A 15,115-nucleotide genomic window follows, 5' to 3' on the forward strand; every position below is an offset into this window, starting at 1 on the left:
TATATATATATATATATATATATATATATATATATATATATATATATATATATATATATATATATATATATATATATATATATATATATATATACATTTATATATATATATACATTTATATATATATATATGTGTGTATGTGTATGTATGAAGGAGAAATGGTTACATTATCTGAGAATTTGTCTAAGGAGAAGCCAGCCATGCCAATGATAGCGTGCACTGGGGCAGTGTAATTTCTGTGATCATATGTGTCAACTCCATTTGCATCTTTTTTAGGCAAAGCAAAACATGCACTTTGATAAATGGAACAAGTCCTCTCATAATTATGTATATGGCCGAATAAAACCAAATCAACCTGCTCCATGTTCATCATATAGTCAATAGCTATTAGAAGGAACTAGGGCTGGAAATAAAATAGCTTATTATACACGGACACCTCGGTTCAGTTCAGTTCGGTTCAGTTCGAAACTCGACTTGAGTTCGATACGAGTTATTTTTTTAGCTTGAATTCGGTTCGGTTAAAGTTCGCGAACGGTTCGAATGGTTCATTTGGACAACTCAAATAATTAATTAAAATTTGAAAAATACTTCAAAAGGTTATATATATAAATATAATTTTTTTTATATATATAATTAAATTAAATATAAAAAATAATGTATGAGTCATAATAAACATGAAAATTGTTTATATATATATATCGAGTTAGCTCATGAACCTAACGAGTTGAACTATATCCAATTTAAGTTTGGTTCGTTTATTTAACGAGCTCAATTTCTAGCTAAAGTTCAGCTCATTTTGTGCATGAACCAATTTTATCGAGGTAAATAACGAATCGAGTTTCGAATGAATACCGAGTTAGTTTGGTTCATTATCAACCCTAGAAGGAACACTAATTAAGGTTTAGTAATAAGGTTGATGTGCTAACCTTATACTGTAATAGCAATGGCTCAATGATGCTAACAAATATTTTATCTTCATTTAATATTTTTCCACTGTGGTACATTTGTCTATGCCTGCATGTAAAAATGTTATGCTTAATAGATTGATCCTTATATGATAAAGGTTAAAGTTTAAAATATGCGTCAATCACTTACCCCATGAAGACTAGCCAAGGAGTCTTTTCTCGATTAACCGATGCCAAGTCCTTTTGTATCCATTGATACTGCAATCCAACATTACATATGTGAAGTGATTATTCAAAAAATGTGATAAACAAAATAGTAGTTTCTCTCACTTTACCTGCTCAGAATTTGGGAGCAAATTATGCTCAGTTGATATTATTGTGAAATGAACACTTGCTTGTTCAATAGAGTACCAAGGCTTATCCTTTTCTTGAACCGGCATTGGAAAATATGTTTCATAAGGTACTCCACATTCACCACCAGAGTCAGGAGTAACATATACTGAACCAGAAGCTATATAATCCCTAAGTATATATAAACAAGAGGTCTTAGTAATGTTATGTCAAAATATTGTAACATTTTTTTCTTCTAATTTTTATTAAATCAATAGTGCTTGTTATTCAATTATTAGTATATATGTTAATAGCGTGCCTTAAATTAATACCTCTCATGGTTCCCTATTGCTGTCATATAAGGAACTTTGGAAGCTATTGGGTTGATAAGTTGAAGGAAATAATCCCATTCTGCTAGAAAACCAGTTGCATAACTTATATCTCCAATGTGAAAGATTGAGTTTACATTGTTCGATTTTACTTCATCGGTTATAGCTTTAATAACCGAAAGAGCTCCAGGCTGCATCAAAATCAAGATAAAGAGTTCTTCAGTACATATTAGTATGCATACAAATGTTGTTATTCTTGTTGAATGAGCTATTTACCTGAATGTAGTGTTCATCTGAATGGTCGAGAGGAGTCTTGCCCATATCGCCATATGCGATGAATCTTAGCTCATCCGATGCTCCTCCAGCAGGTGGAGTCGAAAATTGGATTTGTTCACTCCAACCAACCGAGTCACTGCGATATTAATAGAAAAAAAAACAGTGATTTATTGATAATATCATACACAACTTCTAGCAATACTTTTGAGTGTGACATTATTCTAAGATCATTTGTTAATGCACTAACATGGATGAATACAAAATTTCTCATACCTTCCATATTTGTAGGAGAAGGTGCTTGAAGGTTTAAGGCCTGTCATAACTGCTGAATGGATATATCCTGGGTCATGCCATCCAAAATCCTTGGCAGGACTTGGAATAGTAGGATTACCTGTTATTTTCAGATCAAATATATAATCATAAATAAAATGATTACAATTCTAATCAAAATATGTAGAACAACACTACAATAGCAATATTTAACTTTGTAATTAAGGTATAAAGTTTATCATTAAGTTGATAGTGATATTCATGCTGCAAATAAAACTATATGTAGAAGCATATAAGAAATAAATACTCACTGCACATATCATTTTGTGAAAATGTAGTGACTTCTGAAGTAACTTTTTTCCCATCTCCATATTGGACTTGTTGAGGTTGATTATCTCCACTAACCCATGTCAATCTCATTGATGTTGCAGTTGAATCTATGCTTGAAAGATGACCATAAAGTGGCATCTTAGGATTATCAAACTTTATAGGGTTAGACCTTGTTACCAAACATGGGTTCAAATATCCACCAGAGAAGAATGCAAACTCAATGTCACTTCTAATGTTTACAACATGGAACTTTAGTGAACCACTGCACCCTTTCTTTTTGCAACTTAGGTACTCTGGATCATTTTGCAGTAATTGTGCCTGCATTTTCAATGTACAACATTACTACTACTACAGAATATAGGGCATTTCTTCATTCATGTGTTAGTGTTTTCATCTTCTAAAAACATAAATACTTTATGTGTAGGACATTTTTTTTAAGCAAATGGTGTAACTACCCCACATATATTAATAGAAAAGCATTACAAAACAAAGATCTAATTATGAGTGATAACATGTATTAATGAATTTATGTATCCAATCTCTATTCCATTTTGGGATAGGAGTCGTTTTAATTAATTAATGAAAAACATTCATTAACACTTTAATTAATAATATTTGGATTTGTCTTCACAATATACCATATTTTATTTGATTTAATTACATCCGTTACAATTTTTTATTTAAAAAATCACATTTATTTATCTTATAAGAGTAGTTAATGTATGTATATATAATTATGAGTGATTTATATAAGTTTTAGAAAAATCTAAATATTTTGTGTAACTTTACTAAAATTTAGGTGATTTCAGTATAATTTACTCATAAAAATAATATATTCTAATAGATGAGGTATCAATCACTTAAAAACTATATATTAACATCATGGGTTAAGATAGAGAAGTACAAAAAAAATAGAATGGACACTTTATCCTTTACAATACACTTCTATGGCAACAAAAAATAATATCTCTCCTATTCTATCTATAAATAATTCTTTTCTAGCCATAGATAAGCTCATTAAAAATTTGAGTTAGGAAGAAGTTTGGCACCACATCCAACAAAGATAGAGAAAAACTTATAAAAAGAAATAAATAAGTAGAGACAACCAATAAAATCTTGACAACACATTAAAAATTTAATTTTAACTAAAATTTAGTCATAAATAATAATATCAAAAAACATAAATATATTTGTATCTAAATATGATATATTGTAGTTTTTTTTTTTTTTTGCAAAACATAATAGGTAAGACATTTATGAGACATGTATGCTTTCAAATTCAAATTGTTCCATTTAATGTTTGCTGATCTTGATAAATTAATAAGGATGGAAATTGATTGCGCCAAGTATGAAACAACCAATAACAATTTAGGAAAATGCTAACCTCAATAAAAAAACTTGAAAGGGTAACTTTGGATCAAGATATAATTTCGAAAAGCTAAAAAAAATCAATGTATGATTTACCATTAATTATGAGATTAACATAACCCAATAACTTAATTACGAAGGAGACAAAGAGAAGAGGAAAAGTAAAATTTATAAAAAGAAAAATAAGAATGTGCATGCATGAACATACCTTGATAGGGTAATGGCAAAGCAAAGGAAGCTTGGCAATGTCACCTGTTTGAATATAATATGCCTCATTGAGAGGACATGCTCCAACACTGCAAAAAAATAAAACAACCATCAAAGTTGCCCCATGTATTAACCGGGAGCACATCTATTGTTCAACTTTTTGTATCACTCCATGTACCATCAATTTTTATTGATTTAAAAAAATTATTAAAGTTCAAATTATAATTATTAAATATTTTTCTGTTCAATCATACATCTTGACATATAGAGTAACATGAAATAATGGACAGCATGTGTGGTCCGTATTAATGATCCAACATAAGAAGATAAAACGATAGATCTAGTCACGTAATTTTCTGGTTTTCCATAGGTATGTGAGGTTAACTCTCCTAAATGGTTATTTTTTCATAGACAAGACTCAAATTCGAGATCTTATTTAAAGGAGAATCAAACATCTACTACTTGAACCAAAACCTGTGATAGATTATCTAGTCACGTAATTTAAGTAGCAATAACAATTAATTATTCAATTATTATTACTTAGAATTCGAAGGTGATATCATAGCTACCCAATCACCCTCGGAAGGGTTCTTAACGCCAGTGACGGTGACGGTAACGAACTCATCATTTGACAATGTTGATTTTGATGAGCTGATATTGATTTGAACTGAAGAACTTGGAGCAGAACATGTTTCTAAAAATCGTCTATTTATTAATCTGAAATCTGAAAGAGCTGTGTAACTCTGGTGCAAGGATGTAGTGTTCATAATCACAAGTTCCAAAGGTGAAGGTGAAAATGAAGAAATTGGAGTTGCATAGGTTGATGAAGAACTACGGTAGAATAAAACAAGTAAAATGGATGCATATTTGAGAACCCAATTACAGGATTCCATGGAGGAGGAAGAAGAAGACAAGAATCACTAATATTGTATCAAAGTTTCACTCTCTAGGTGTGGGCATTGATATAGAATCACTAATATTATATCAAAGAAGTTAATAAAGGATCCAATGGGTATTGGTTCAAGTAATATATGTTTAATTTCTTATAAAAAAAATTTCAGATTCGAATGTTGTAGATAAAAGAAAATTACTGAAAAAGTTAGTCTCACGTATGTCTTAAATTAATTTCTCAACTCGAGAAACAAGTATACCGCACAAGCTACAATAACAATTATTAAACTCTGACCAAATTATTGATTTTAAAATATTCTAAAAAATTATATAACTTATTAACATTATTTAATAATTTTATTTTCAATTTTAAAAACATTATTATAAAAAAAGTACATAGTTAAACAATCAGCATCAAAGGTTTTACTATAATAGAACTTCACAAATAAGTTGAATGAATAATCAAACAACATAGCTTATATGATTTAATCTAGATGTGGTAAAATTATTCACCATTCTTCCAAATTCAAGAAGATTCATTCAAATTCATTAACTCTAACTAATGAATTTAAATGAATATATTTCAATGATTAACTTTATTAATATATGTATTTGAATTCGTCCATTATATCCAATGTATATTATATATTCATTTGTATGAATATTCAATTCTTCGAAAAAATAAACATTCAAAATTTATGTTCTTTGCTTTCCAATTTTATTCATTATCTCAACTCAACTTTCTTGTAATATTTTTCGCTATCACTTTAATTTTTTTATTAAATTGAAATCAATTATAGGACATATAGATATAGATAATATTAAAACATTGTTTTTAAATACATAACATATATAAACATCTCTTAAAAACTACACATGTAGAATGATAAAATGTAATATGTTTGTAGAATATTGTAAAAAATATCACTTTTTTAAGAGTTTAAAAGTCATTTTAAAAAAAAATGTTTCTTAAAAGTTAAAAGCACTTTTTTCAAAAATATATATATATATAATGATTTTCCCTGAAAGTGTTTTTATTTATAATTAAAAAAACAAATGGATTGGATATTCATCAATCCAAATCTATTGAAATGGATTCATAGAAGTAATGATGAGCAGGACTTGACCCTACTTGTTCATCTGGTATGACTCGGTCATGATCGAGCCCGAATAGGGTTGAGTCTCATCGAGTTCGAGTTTAAAAATTAGATATGGTCAATATTTCAGATCGGGTAGGACCAAACATGTTTTGACCCGACTCATAGTCACTCATTCATCATGTTTGTATGTGTCTCTACATACCCATAATAAGAAATAATATTGAGAAAAGTTTATATAAAATGAGTATACACTATATTTAATTGGGTTTAGGGTCGGTTCAAATTTAAAGGTTGACCAAGTCAATATTTAGGGTCGAGTATAAGGTCGGTTTTGGGTTTAGAAAAATGACTCGACCAACATTTAGGATAGGGTAAGGACAAGTCTTAACTCGTCTCAACTCAACTCATGCTCATCCTTACATGAAAGGATTAGATGAATTGAAATTCATCTATTAAGTTTGGATATGAATGGATTGAATAATTTAAAATATGATTTAAACGAATTTATATGGATTGGTGGATAATCTTTCATCCATCCATTAGTATCCAAATCTAAATTCATCGATTTATGAATCATATTTTAATTTCAACAAAGACGAAGAAATCAGTTTAAAATTTAATTAATTAACTAAGGTTTTGATACTACATAATCTATCAAACCAAAACATAACCATAAATAAATTGAAAATACCAAATTTTATCTTCGTTCAAAACAATGTTGTTTGACTTTTATTTTAAAAATTAATAACCTCACATAGTCGTATCGGTCTACTCATAGATTTTATGTTTAAATTGACTAAATTGAACAACTTCATATCAACTTTGATGCATGTTTAGTCGGGTGAGCATCTCATACTGGTCACATGTCTAATTCCTAGTAAAACCAATTGGTTAGAGCAGAATTTAATGACTATATTTCCAATCTTCCTATTAAATCATTTAGAATAATATATTTATATTATTTTAAAGATTTTTAATTTTTATTAACATCATTGTTTATTATTAGTAGTAGTATTTGATTATTATTATTTAATTGTTGATATTTAATTTTATTATTGTTTAATTATTATTATAATTAAAATATAAAAAAGTTATTAAATATTATAGAAATAATTCATGCATAAAAAATTGTGAGGGAAATGAAATCTACTTGCACCACATTTTAGATTGTCCCACTCCCACATTAACACAATGGAATGCACCCAACTTTTGAAAAAAAAACCTACTAGCAAGCATAACCCATATAAACAAAGTGAGCAAATTTATTATCCAATGAGTGTAATTATATGTGTTATGAGGATTGAATGGTTAAAAAAATACTTCAAAATATATTTTAACTTAAATATATATTTTTCAATAAATCATAAGGTCATATATATAGAGTGACATTTATTGTAAGATAGCAAATGTGCAACCATAAACAAAGGAAAAGGAAGGAAAGAGAAAATGAGGACGAGAGAGGTGATTTTGTATTTCTCTTTTTATAATATTGTATTACGTTTTTTGCCTTATAATATTATCTCTAATCCGTTTTAAAACTATCATTTGAATTAGCATCAATTATTTCTTTCCTTTTTAGGGCAATGTTATCAATTTACATGATTGAATACTAACAAAACGTTGATTTAGTGGGGTAAAGCTTCACTGAATGTCCAAGGTCAAAGTTCAATCTTATGAGCAACACATGTTAAAAGATGCAGTCACGAATCTCGAAAAGAATTAATTTCATACCCAAAAAGGTGATGAGATACTCATAATAGTACTAATTTTTTACATGGTTGAATGTAATTCTTTCCCGTAAAAACTATCAATCCACATTATTGAGTAAATTATTTCCTCTAAAAACATTATCAATTGTTTCTTCCATTTTTTACTGTAATGTTATTGAGTTACATGATTTAGTACAATTTTTCCCTTCAAAACTAAAGCAATTTTTTCTTCCCTTCTTTATTGTATTACATTTTTTTTGCCTTATAATCTTCACTCTAATTCGTTTTAAAATTATCACATAAATATTTTTCTTTTATATTATTATCACCCCATCAAGCACCGATCAATATAAAAGAGAAATAATAAATAAATAGATATTAATAATATAATCATGAAAAAGGTAAAACCATTATAGGAAGAAAAATAAATAAAAAACAAAAAATATTAATTATGTGTTATGTTTTCAAGAATGAATGTATTCTTTCAATTAAAAATGTTATCAATTATTTTTTCACCTTTTTAGTGTAACATTATTAATTTATATGATTGAATGCAACTTTTTTCTTTAAAAAGTTACCAATTATATATTTTCCTTTTTATTGTATTACATTTTTTATAACTCATTATTATTTAATTCTAAAATAAGATAATTTCAAATACACATTATTATTATTTTATTCTAAAATAACTCCTAACATAAACAAATGATAATTGGAATGTGCACAATTGAGAATTTAAAATACACATCAAATTCAAATACAAAAAATTATATAACTCCTAGCAAAATAAAATATATCTCTTAGTTATGATTACAAAATAAAATGATTATTTCATTCCATTTTTTTCTAATGAAATGATTACATTATTAGTAATAACATTATATCTCATTATTATTTCATTCTAAAATATTATCAATTTCAAATTACACATCATTATTATTTAATTATTAAATAACTCCTAATATATTTTAATTCTTAAAGTAACTTGAGCAAAAACACATAAAGTATCATGCATAACACTTAAGATTAAGAGGAAGATGAAAGATTAAGAGACATCCATATTTTGAAATAAAATATAAAAATAAGATAAAATAAATAGATATAGCTTGAGCTTGATAAATAAATCATATATGTGCTTAATATAGAATAGAAAAATCATAAAATCTTATGTGTGAAGTTAATCAATTGATTATCAAAAGAATGATGACATACATAGAAAAATGAAAATAAGTTTGATTTTCTTATTGAATAATGAAGACAGTGTATGGAGAAAAAGATAGTATAAAAAATAACTTTTGAGGAGAAGAAAAAGAAGTAAGAAGGGGAGAGGTGTACATAGAGTTTTCCATGAGTGAGGTATGCTCTAAAAATGCTAACTTTAGGAGGACAAAAATATCATATTTAAAATTTGTACATCAATATTTAAAATATTATTTTTAGGTAGTTGACAATATTTACTTTCGCGTTGGGTTAAGGAAGGAATCCTTTCATCGAAATTTTGTAGAGGATAAAGAATAAACATACATACATATATACATATATTTAACTTGGAAGCTGAATGTGACTCCATGTTAGTTGTTCAGTCTTTTAAAGGCCAATTGTTGGTGGATTGGAGAAGCTACATAATAGGTGGAACAGGTGTAGAAACATCATATTGTAGTGTTTTTTTCTATTTTATATTATATAAAGATTTTATACAATTAGTTTATTAGAATTAGTTTTATTTAAAAGTGAATAATATTAAACATGTGAATGATTAATATACGTTGATGATATACAAAATCAGCTCTCTTAATTCTTATTGTGATGAATGAGTGCATGAACTAAGTATAAATTTAATCTTAATTATTGTAATTTGGATAGATACATTTAGAACTAGGATATTTTGTCCCAAAATTTCCAATCTTAATGTCTTATATCAATTATATCCCAACAAATAACATAAAAATGTTGTTTTTTGTTTTTCTTTTCAAATAGTTGACAACTTTCTATTGAATTAGGATATAATGATACATAAAAAATGGGGCACAGATACTCATTCGTACATTTATTGTATTATTTGCTAATAAAAAGTAATATTTGTTTGACTATTTTTGTTTTATGCATTATTTATTATTTTCCCCTAATATATTCATACGTTATAAAATTAACTATTTTGTTTACATGTATCTAAAAGAGTACTCCACGTACACTGATTAATGGTTTAAAAAAAATGCTTATGTAGATTTCTTTAATATTATTGACATTATCAAGGTATTTCTTTACTATAAATAAATAATTATTCCTTACGCTACTACACCAACGTCTTTTGATTTAAATTTATTTATTTAATATCAAGTAAAGATGATTCAACTATAACAAAATATGAATTTACAATTATATTTTGTTGTCACCTTTAGTCCTTCAAACATCATGACAGAACTAACTTAGCACTGTAAAGAAATTTGTCAATAAATTATATCTCTAAGAGCCAAAGTTGCCACCATATTAGCTCATTTGTAATTTAATCATTATATTACTACTATGGGGGCAAACATAATTTATGAGGAATTGGTTCAAGTGGTACATGCTTGATTCCCTTTAAGTAAGAACTTGGATTCGAGTTTTGTGGATGGAAAAATGTCCGTTGGGAGAGTTAGCCCCACGTACCTGTGGACGTCCCTGGCTCGGACATGATTGCCTCCAGTGCAAGGATACATGTGGGAAACAAAAAAAATTAAATTATTAAATATTTAACATGTTCATAAATTCTTTAATTGATTAAATAATTAATTGTAAGCGTAGTGGATAGATTGATATAGTGATCAATTTCTTTTGTAACACTAAATTGATATAAGTATCACATTAAGCAAAGAGTGATATTCATTCACAGTTAATATAAAAAACATATATAATTAATATATCATTCATTTATATTTAAACCAATTCCTGATTAATATGAATGAAAAATAATAGTGTAAAAACTTCTTAGATTATTAGTTCATAAATATATATTTTTCTCCCACGTCTTTAACTTCTAAACACTCTCCAAATGTGATTACGATTATGACCTTGTCTATAATCCAGTAAGGAAATGAAGGCTGTCAAGTTTTGAACCAATCATTAATTAAGATTAATTATACGTATTTATCGGAATAAATCACATTCATATCCCCAAATTTTAAAGTATAAAAATTATCTTTCTATTTTCTATACATATCATTCACTGTGATTTAGATATATACATTACACTGACTACACATATATGTATGAGATACAAGTGTAATGTTTTAAATAAAAATTGGTAATAAATGTAATTAAGGTAAACAATATATGATTTATTATAATGACAAGTCTAAATTATATATAAGTTAATATATCTTCATTATTTTTGGTTTGGTTAAGTACAATATAATATAAGATGATTTAAACAATATATATTTAAAATTAGTAACACATTTTACAATGAACCAAAAAATGGAAAAATTTATATACAATATATCATGTTTTGTTTAACTTAATTATAGTTTTGATTTTTTTACTTAATCAAACTTATTTTATCATGAGTGAGTAATCAATACAAATGGATGGTTGGTAATATTTATAATTATTTGTTGATAAGAAAACACAATTTATACAGCTAGGATGACAATGGTAGATATTTGATCCAGGAACTCGTGACGATCGTGAGGCAATATAAAATTCAAAATATTCCAACAAGCACCATAAATAAATAGTACTACACTTCCCACTATAGCAGTAACAAAATAACACCCAAAACCCCTTTCCCTCTCAAAATTGTCCACTATAACAAATCTGTATATGAAAAATTGAAAAACTCCCTAGTTAAAAAGAAGGTGAATATAAGTTGGTCCGTAAAGAAGTTAGATTCTCTATTACCTAGTTTATAATAAGTGAGACTAAACATTGTTTGTAAATAATTTAGCTTTAGATTTCAAAAGTCTATTTAGATTAACATATTAGAAAGAAAAATTCATATGACCCAAGATTTTTAAATAACTAATTTGTCTATTCAAAGGGTAAAAACAAATTCACAATGCAAATTTTTAAGAAATAAAATGACTTTTAATAGTAGAAAAAACCTCTATAAATAGTAACTAAGAAGTGTACACATTAATTGTTAGATAAAATGATGCCCTATCCTCTAAGATTCTTGTTTCTATTTCTCATCTTTGGTTACTTCACCACCACCACCACTGTGCATGGATTGTTTTCACAAGAATCACACATCTTCTTACCCTCAAAACTAACCCACCTCCATTTCTTCTACCATGACATCCTAGAGGGTGAAAACCCTACAGTTGTTCAAATAATTGACCCATCAACTAGTTTTGGAACCACTTTCATGATGGATAATGCCCTAACTGAAGGACAAGAGCTAAGTTCAAAGAGTGTTGGAAGGGCTCAAGGGTTGTTTGGTGTGGCTTCACTTCAAAAAGACAGTGCCATGGTCATGCTCATCAACTTTGTTTTCAATGAAGGTAGCACTCTTAGCATGCTTGGAAGGAACCCTGTTTTTGATACTGTTAGAGAGATGCCTATTGTTGGAGGCACTGGTGTGTTTCGCTTTGCAACTGGATATGCAATTGCTAATAGTATTTGGGCTATTTCTTCTCACCAACATTTTGTTGTGGAGTATAATATTACTGTGTCTGTCCCCAACTAGATCTTTTTCTGTATTATCAGTATTATTATCCGAAAAATGATCACCCATCTTCAAATGAGTATGTTCCCTTGTCTTATGAAACATGAATTGTGACAGAAGATCTATGTTCTTATTACGCATGCTAATAATAAGGCATTGGTAAAGTATTATGTTTTATATATAAGTATTTCCAATAAAAAAACTATCTAAGGAGTTCAATATTATTCCTTACATTGATGACATAATCGAGTTCATAAAATAGGCAACTTAGTTCCAATTTGATGATACATTGTACAACACTTTTTCTAACACAACTATAAATTACATTCTAGGTGTTAAATCAATACAAACTAAGCTGTCACGTAACATAAACCACCACAGTTTAAAAAGTTCAATCTATGTCTCTATAATATAAAGTTACACTACAATTCCTTCTGAAATTCCTCTAATTGGATCTGTAGCATGAGAAGGGAACATGGCATTGTCATAAAGAAGACCAGCAATAGTTGCACCAATCAATGGTCCAACCCAATACACTGCTTGATTCCTGAAACTGCCAGCAATGGCTGCTGACCCAAAAGCACATGCAGGGTTCATTGAGCCACCAGAGAATGGACCTGCGGCTAAGGCACTTGCACCAGCTGTTAAGCCAATTACAAGTATGCCAATTGAACTTAATGGACCACGCCTAGGGTCCCTTGCAGCATAAACAGTGTACACCAAAACAAATGTTAAGGCACCTTCTAACACAGATGCTCCAAACCCTGTCATCTCTTCTGCAATTGCATATGTTGGGACATGCTGAACAAACATATATAACAAATGAGTAGAGTAAATAAGACTCATGTAGTAGCAAAAATAAAACATTATTTACCCATGAAAAAACACATGCACATGCCATTTTGGTGAGATTATATTCAGTCTCCTTATTGGAAAAGTTAAAAAGAATGAAGAAAATACTATAGCAAAATTGCAGTTGCGGTCGCGATTGTAGTCATTGCTGCCGTTGTCGCGACCGTTGCAGTGTAAAATATTTTGTGATTAAAAAAATATTTTTTAATTCGATGCGGTCCAATGCGGTTACGTTGCGGCCCGATACAGTTACATTGCGGCCCGATACAGTTACATTGCAGCCCGATGCGGTTACGTTGCGGCCCGATGTTGACACATCATCATGATTCAGAATCATACCACAATTGCGTGTGATGCGGTTATGCCAGTCACAATATTAGAGATAAATAATGAAATATGAAACATAGATGTTTAACGAAATGAAAGGAGAAAATAGTAGTACCATTCCAACAATAATGACTTTGAGGACAAGGCAAGCCATAACAGAAGCTATCAATTGAGCAACCCAGTAGAAGAGAGCGGTTGGTACACTAATGTGGCCTCCCACTGCCATTGCAAAGGTCACTGCTGGGTTAACATGTCCACCTGATATGTCCCATGCAATGTACAAAACAGAAGACAGTGCAGAAGCATTTGCAATGGCACCAACTACTAGACTTGTTGGGTTCAATATAGCATCAGGCATCATTTTCCCTGCTCATTAATCATAGCAAATAACTCTTTAAGCCCATATATATTATGATGAACCCTTTTAGTTTTATGCATGTTCCATTACAAAACATTAAAGCAAAATAAAATGCCCTTGCTGCATCAAGAAAATGATGAACTTGTTCCATTACAAGAACTTATTGTTGAACTTCTACAGTCCAGGAAATGAAATGTGCCAAATGGCAAATTGTAATATGAAAACAGGTGATATACCAAAAGAAAAATGATTTTATCCCTTCCAATTTTAATATCCTAATAACATCTCTTGAATATTAATACTATTTCAACTTTCAAGAGAGAAACAATTACCAAAAATAATCAACAATATAAAGAGAATTTTTTTTTACTGAAGTGACATAGGGAGGGTATAAAAGAAATATTTCTTAAGAAGCAATTATATGTAATCCAACAATAATTTTACAACTAGATGAAATTAAATAAACAGAATACAGGTTTAAGAAAACTTAAGTATCATATTATTTTTTTGGGGTACATGTATGTAATACCTACCAAAAATATGCCCGAAGAAATTAACCTCAACCTCTATATTTTGGAAGTTATGATTGCGTCTTGTGTGTATATCAGTTTAGCAATAAAAGCATGAAAAACCCAACTAGTAACATGCACGAAATATTATGGAACTGAATTATAATGCTCAACCTTGAAACGCATACTTTGTAACACAAAACTTGCAACTATATGTAGTTTCTGAATTTTTCCATGGCTATATGATTTTATAAATTATTGCATGTTAATGAATAAAAATAAAAAGGCCATGCATGTTTGAATAAAAAGAAGCATATATAACATGGAATGAGTAGTAGTAATAGTAATAGTACTAACGTGAAGACATTGAAGAACCAACAACAAGAAGGACAAAGAAGAAAGTGGAAATGAACTCAGCGAGATAAGAGCGAAATGCACTTTTAGTGATTGAATCATGAAAGCGAGAACTAATAGTAACAGAAGAAGATAGAGACATTGTATGTGTTATTTTTATGAAGATATAGAGAACAACGCATAATAATAATAATAAATGGAAGAAGGAGAAGTTGGGTTTTATAAATAAACAGTTTTTGTGTTTTAATGGATTCGGTTATCATTATCAACATGCACAATTCCTCTTCAATTTTCAAAACAATAACTAACTATAACCGTTCATCAGGATATCATTTAATCAATTAACTAATTTAAT

General features: G+C 28.7%; 3 protein-coding genes across 3 annotated transcripts in view; 1 reads left to right on the forward strand and 2 right to left on the reverse strand.

Moving 5' to 3' along the window:
* LOC109363480 (probable inactive purple acid phosphatase 27) overlaps positions 1-4,908 on the reverse strand; it is a 5,647-nt gene extending 739 nt beyond the window's left edge. Inside the window, exons 1-10 of the mRNA XM_019609744.1 lie at positions 4,556-4,908; positions 4,017-4,104; positions 2,465-2,758; positions 2,114-2,280; positions 1,841-1,976; positions 1,568-1,755; positions 1,241-1,427; positions 1,096-1,163; positions 927-1,014; positions 167-355 (exon numbers count right to left, since the gene is read on the reverse strand). Of these exons, the coding sequence (XP_019465289.1) occupies positions 167-355; positions 927-1,014; positions 1,096-1,163; positions 1,241-1,427; positions 1,568-1,755; positions 1,841-1,976; positions 2,114-2,280; positions 2,465-2,758; positions 4,017-4,104; positions 4,556-4,908 (1,758 nt within the window). The remainder of the gene's footprint in view (positions 1-166; positions 356-926; positions 1,015-1,095; positions 1,164-1,240; positions 1,428-1,567; positions 1,756-1,840; positions 1,977-2,113; positions 2,281-2,464; positions 2,759-4,016; positions 4,105-4,555) is intronic.
* Positions 11,822-12,422, forward strand: LOC109325061 (dirigent protein 21-like). The gene has a single exon (XM_019557203.1). The coding sequence runs from the start codon at positions 11,845-11,847 to the stop codon at positions 12,379-12,381; it is 537 nt and encodes a 178-aa protein (XP_019412748.1). The 5' UTR covers positions 11,822-11,844; the 3' UTR covers positions 12,382-12,422.
* On the reverse strand, positions 12,636-14,950 carry LOC109325052 (probable aquaporin TIP5-1). Its single transcript, XM_019557195.1, has 3 exons — positions 14,764-14,950; positions 13,655-13,905; positions 12,636-13,161 (listed from the first exon to the last, which is right to left on the reverse strand). The coding sequence occupies exons 1-3, from the start codon at positions 14,900-14,902 to the stop codon at positions 12,778-12,780; spliced, it is 774 nt and encodes a 257-aa protein (XP_019412740.1). The 5' UTR covers positions 14,903-14,950; the 3' UTR covers positions 12,636-12,777.

The sequence above is a fragment of the Lupinus angustifolius genome, chromosome LG13 (assembly GCF_001865875.1).
Source record: "Lupinus angustifolius cultivar Tanjil chromosome LG13, LupAngTanjil_v1.0, whole genome shotgun sequence".
In the NCBI taxonomy this organism is placed as follows: domain Eukaryota; kingdom Viridiplantae; phylum Streptophyta; class Magnoliopsida; order Fabales; family Fabaceae; genus Lupinus; species Lupinus angustifolius.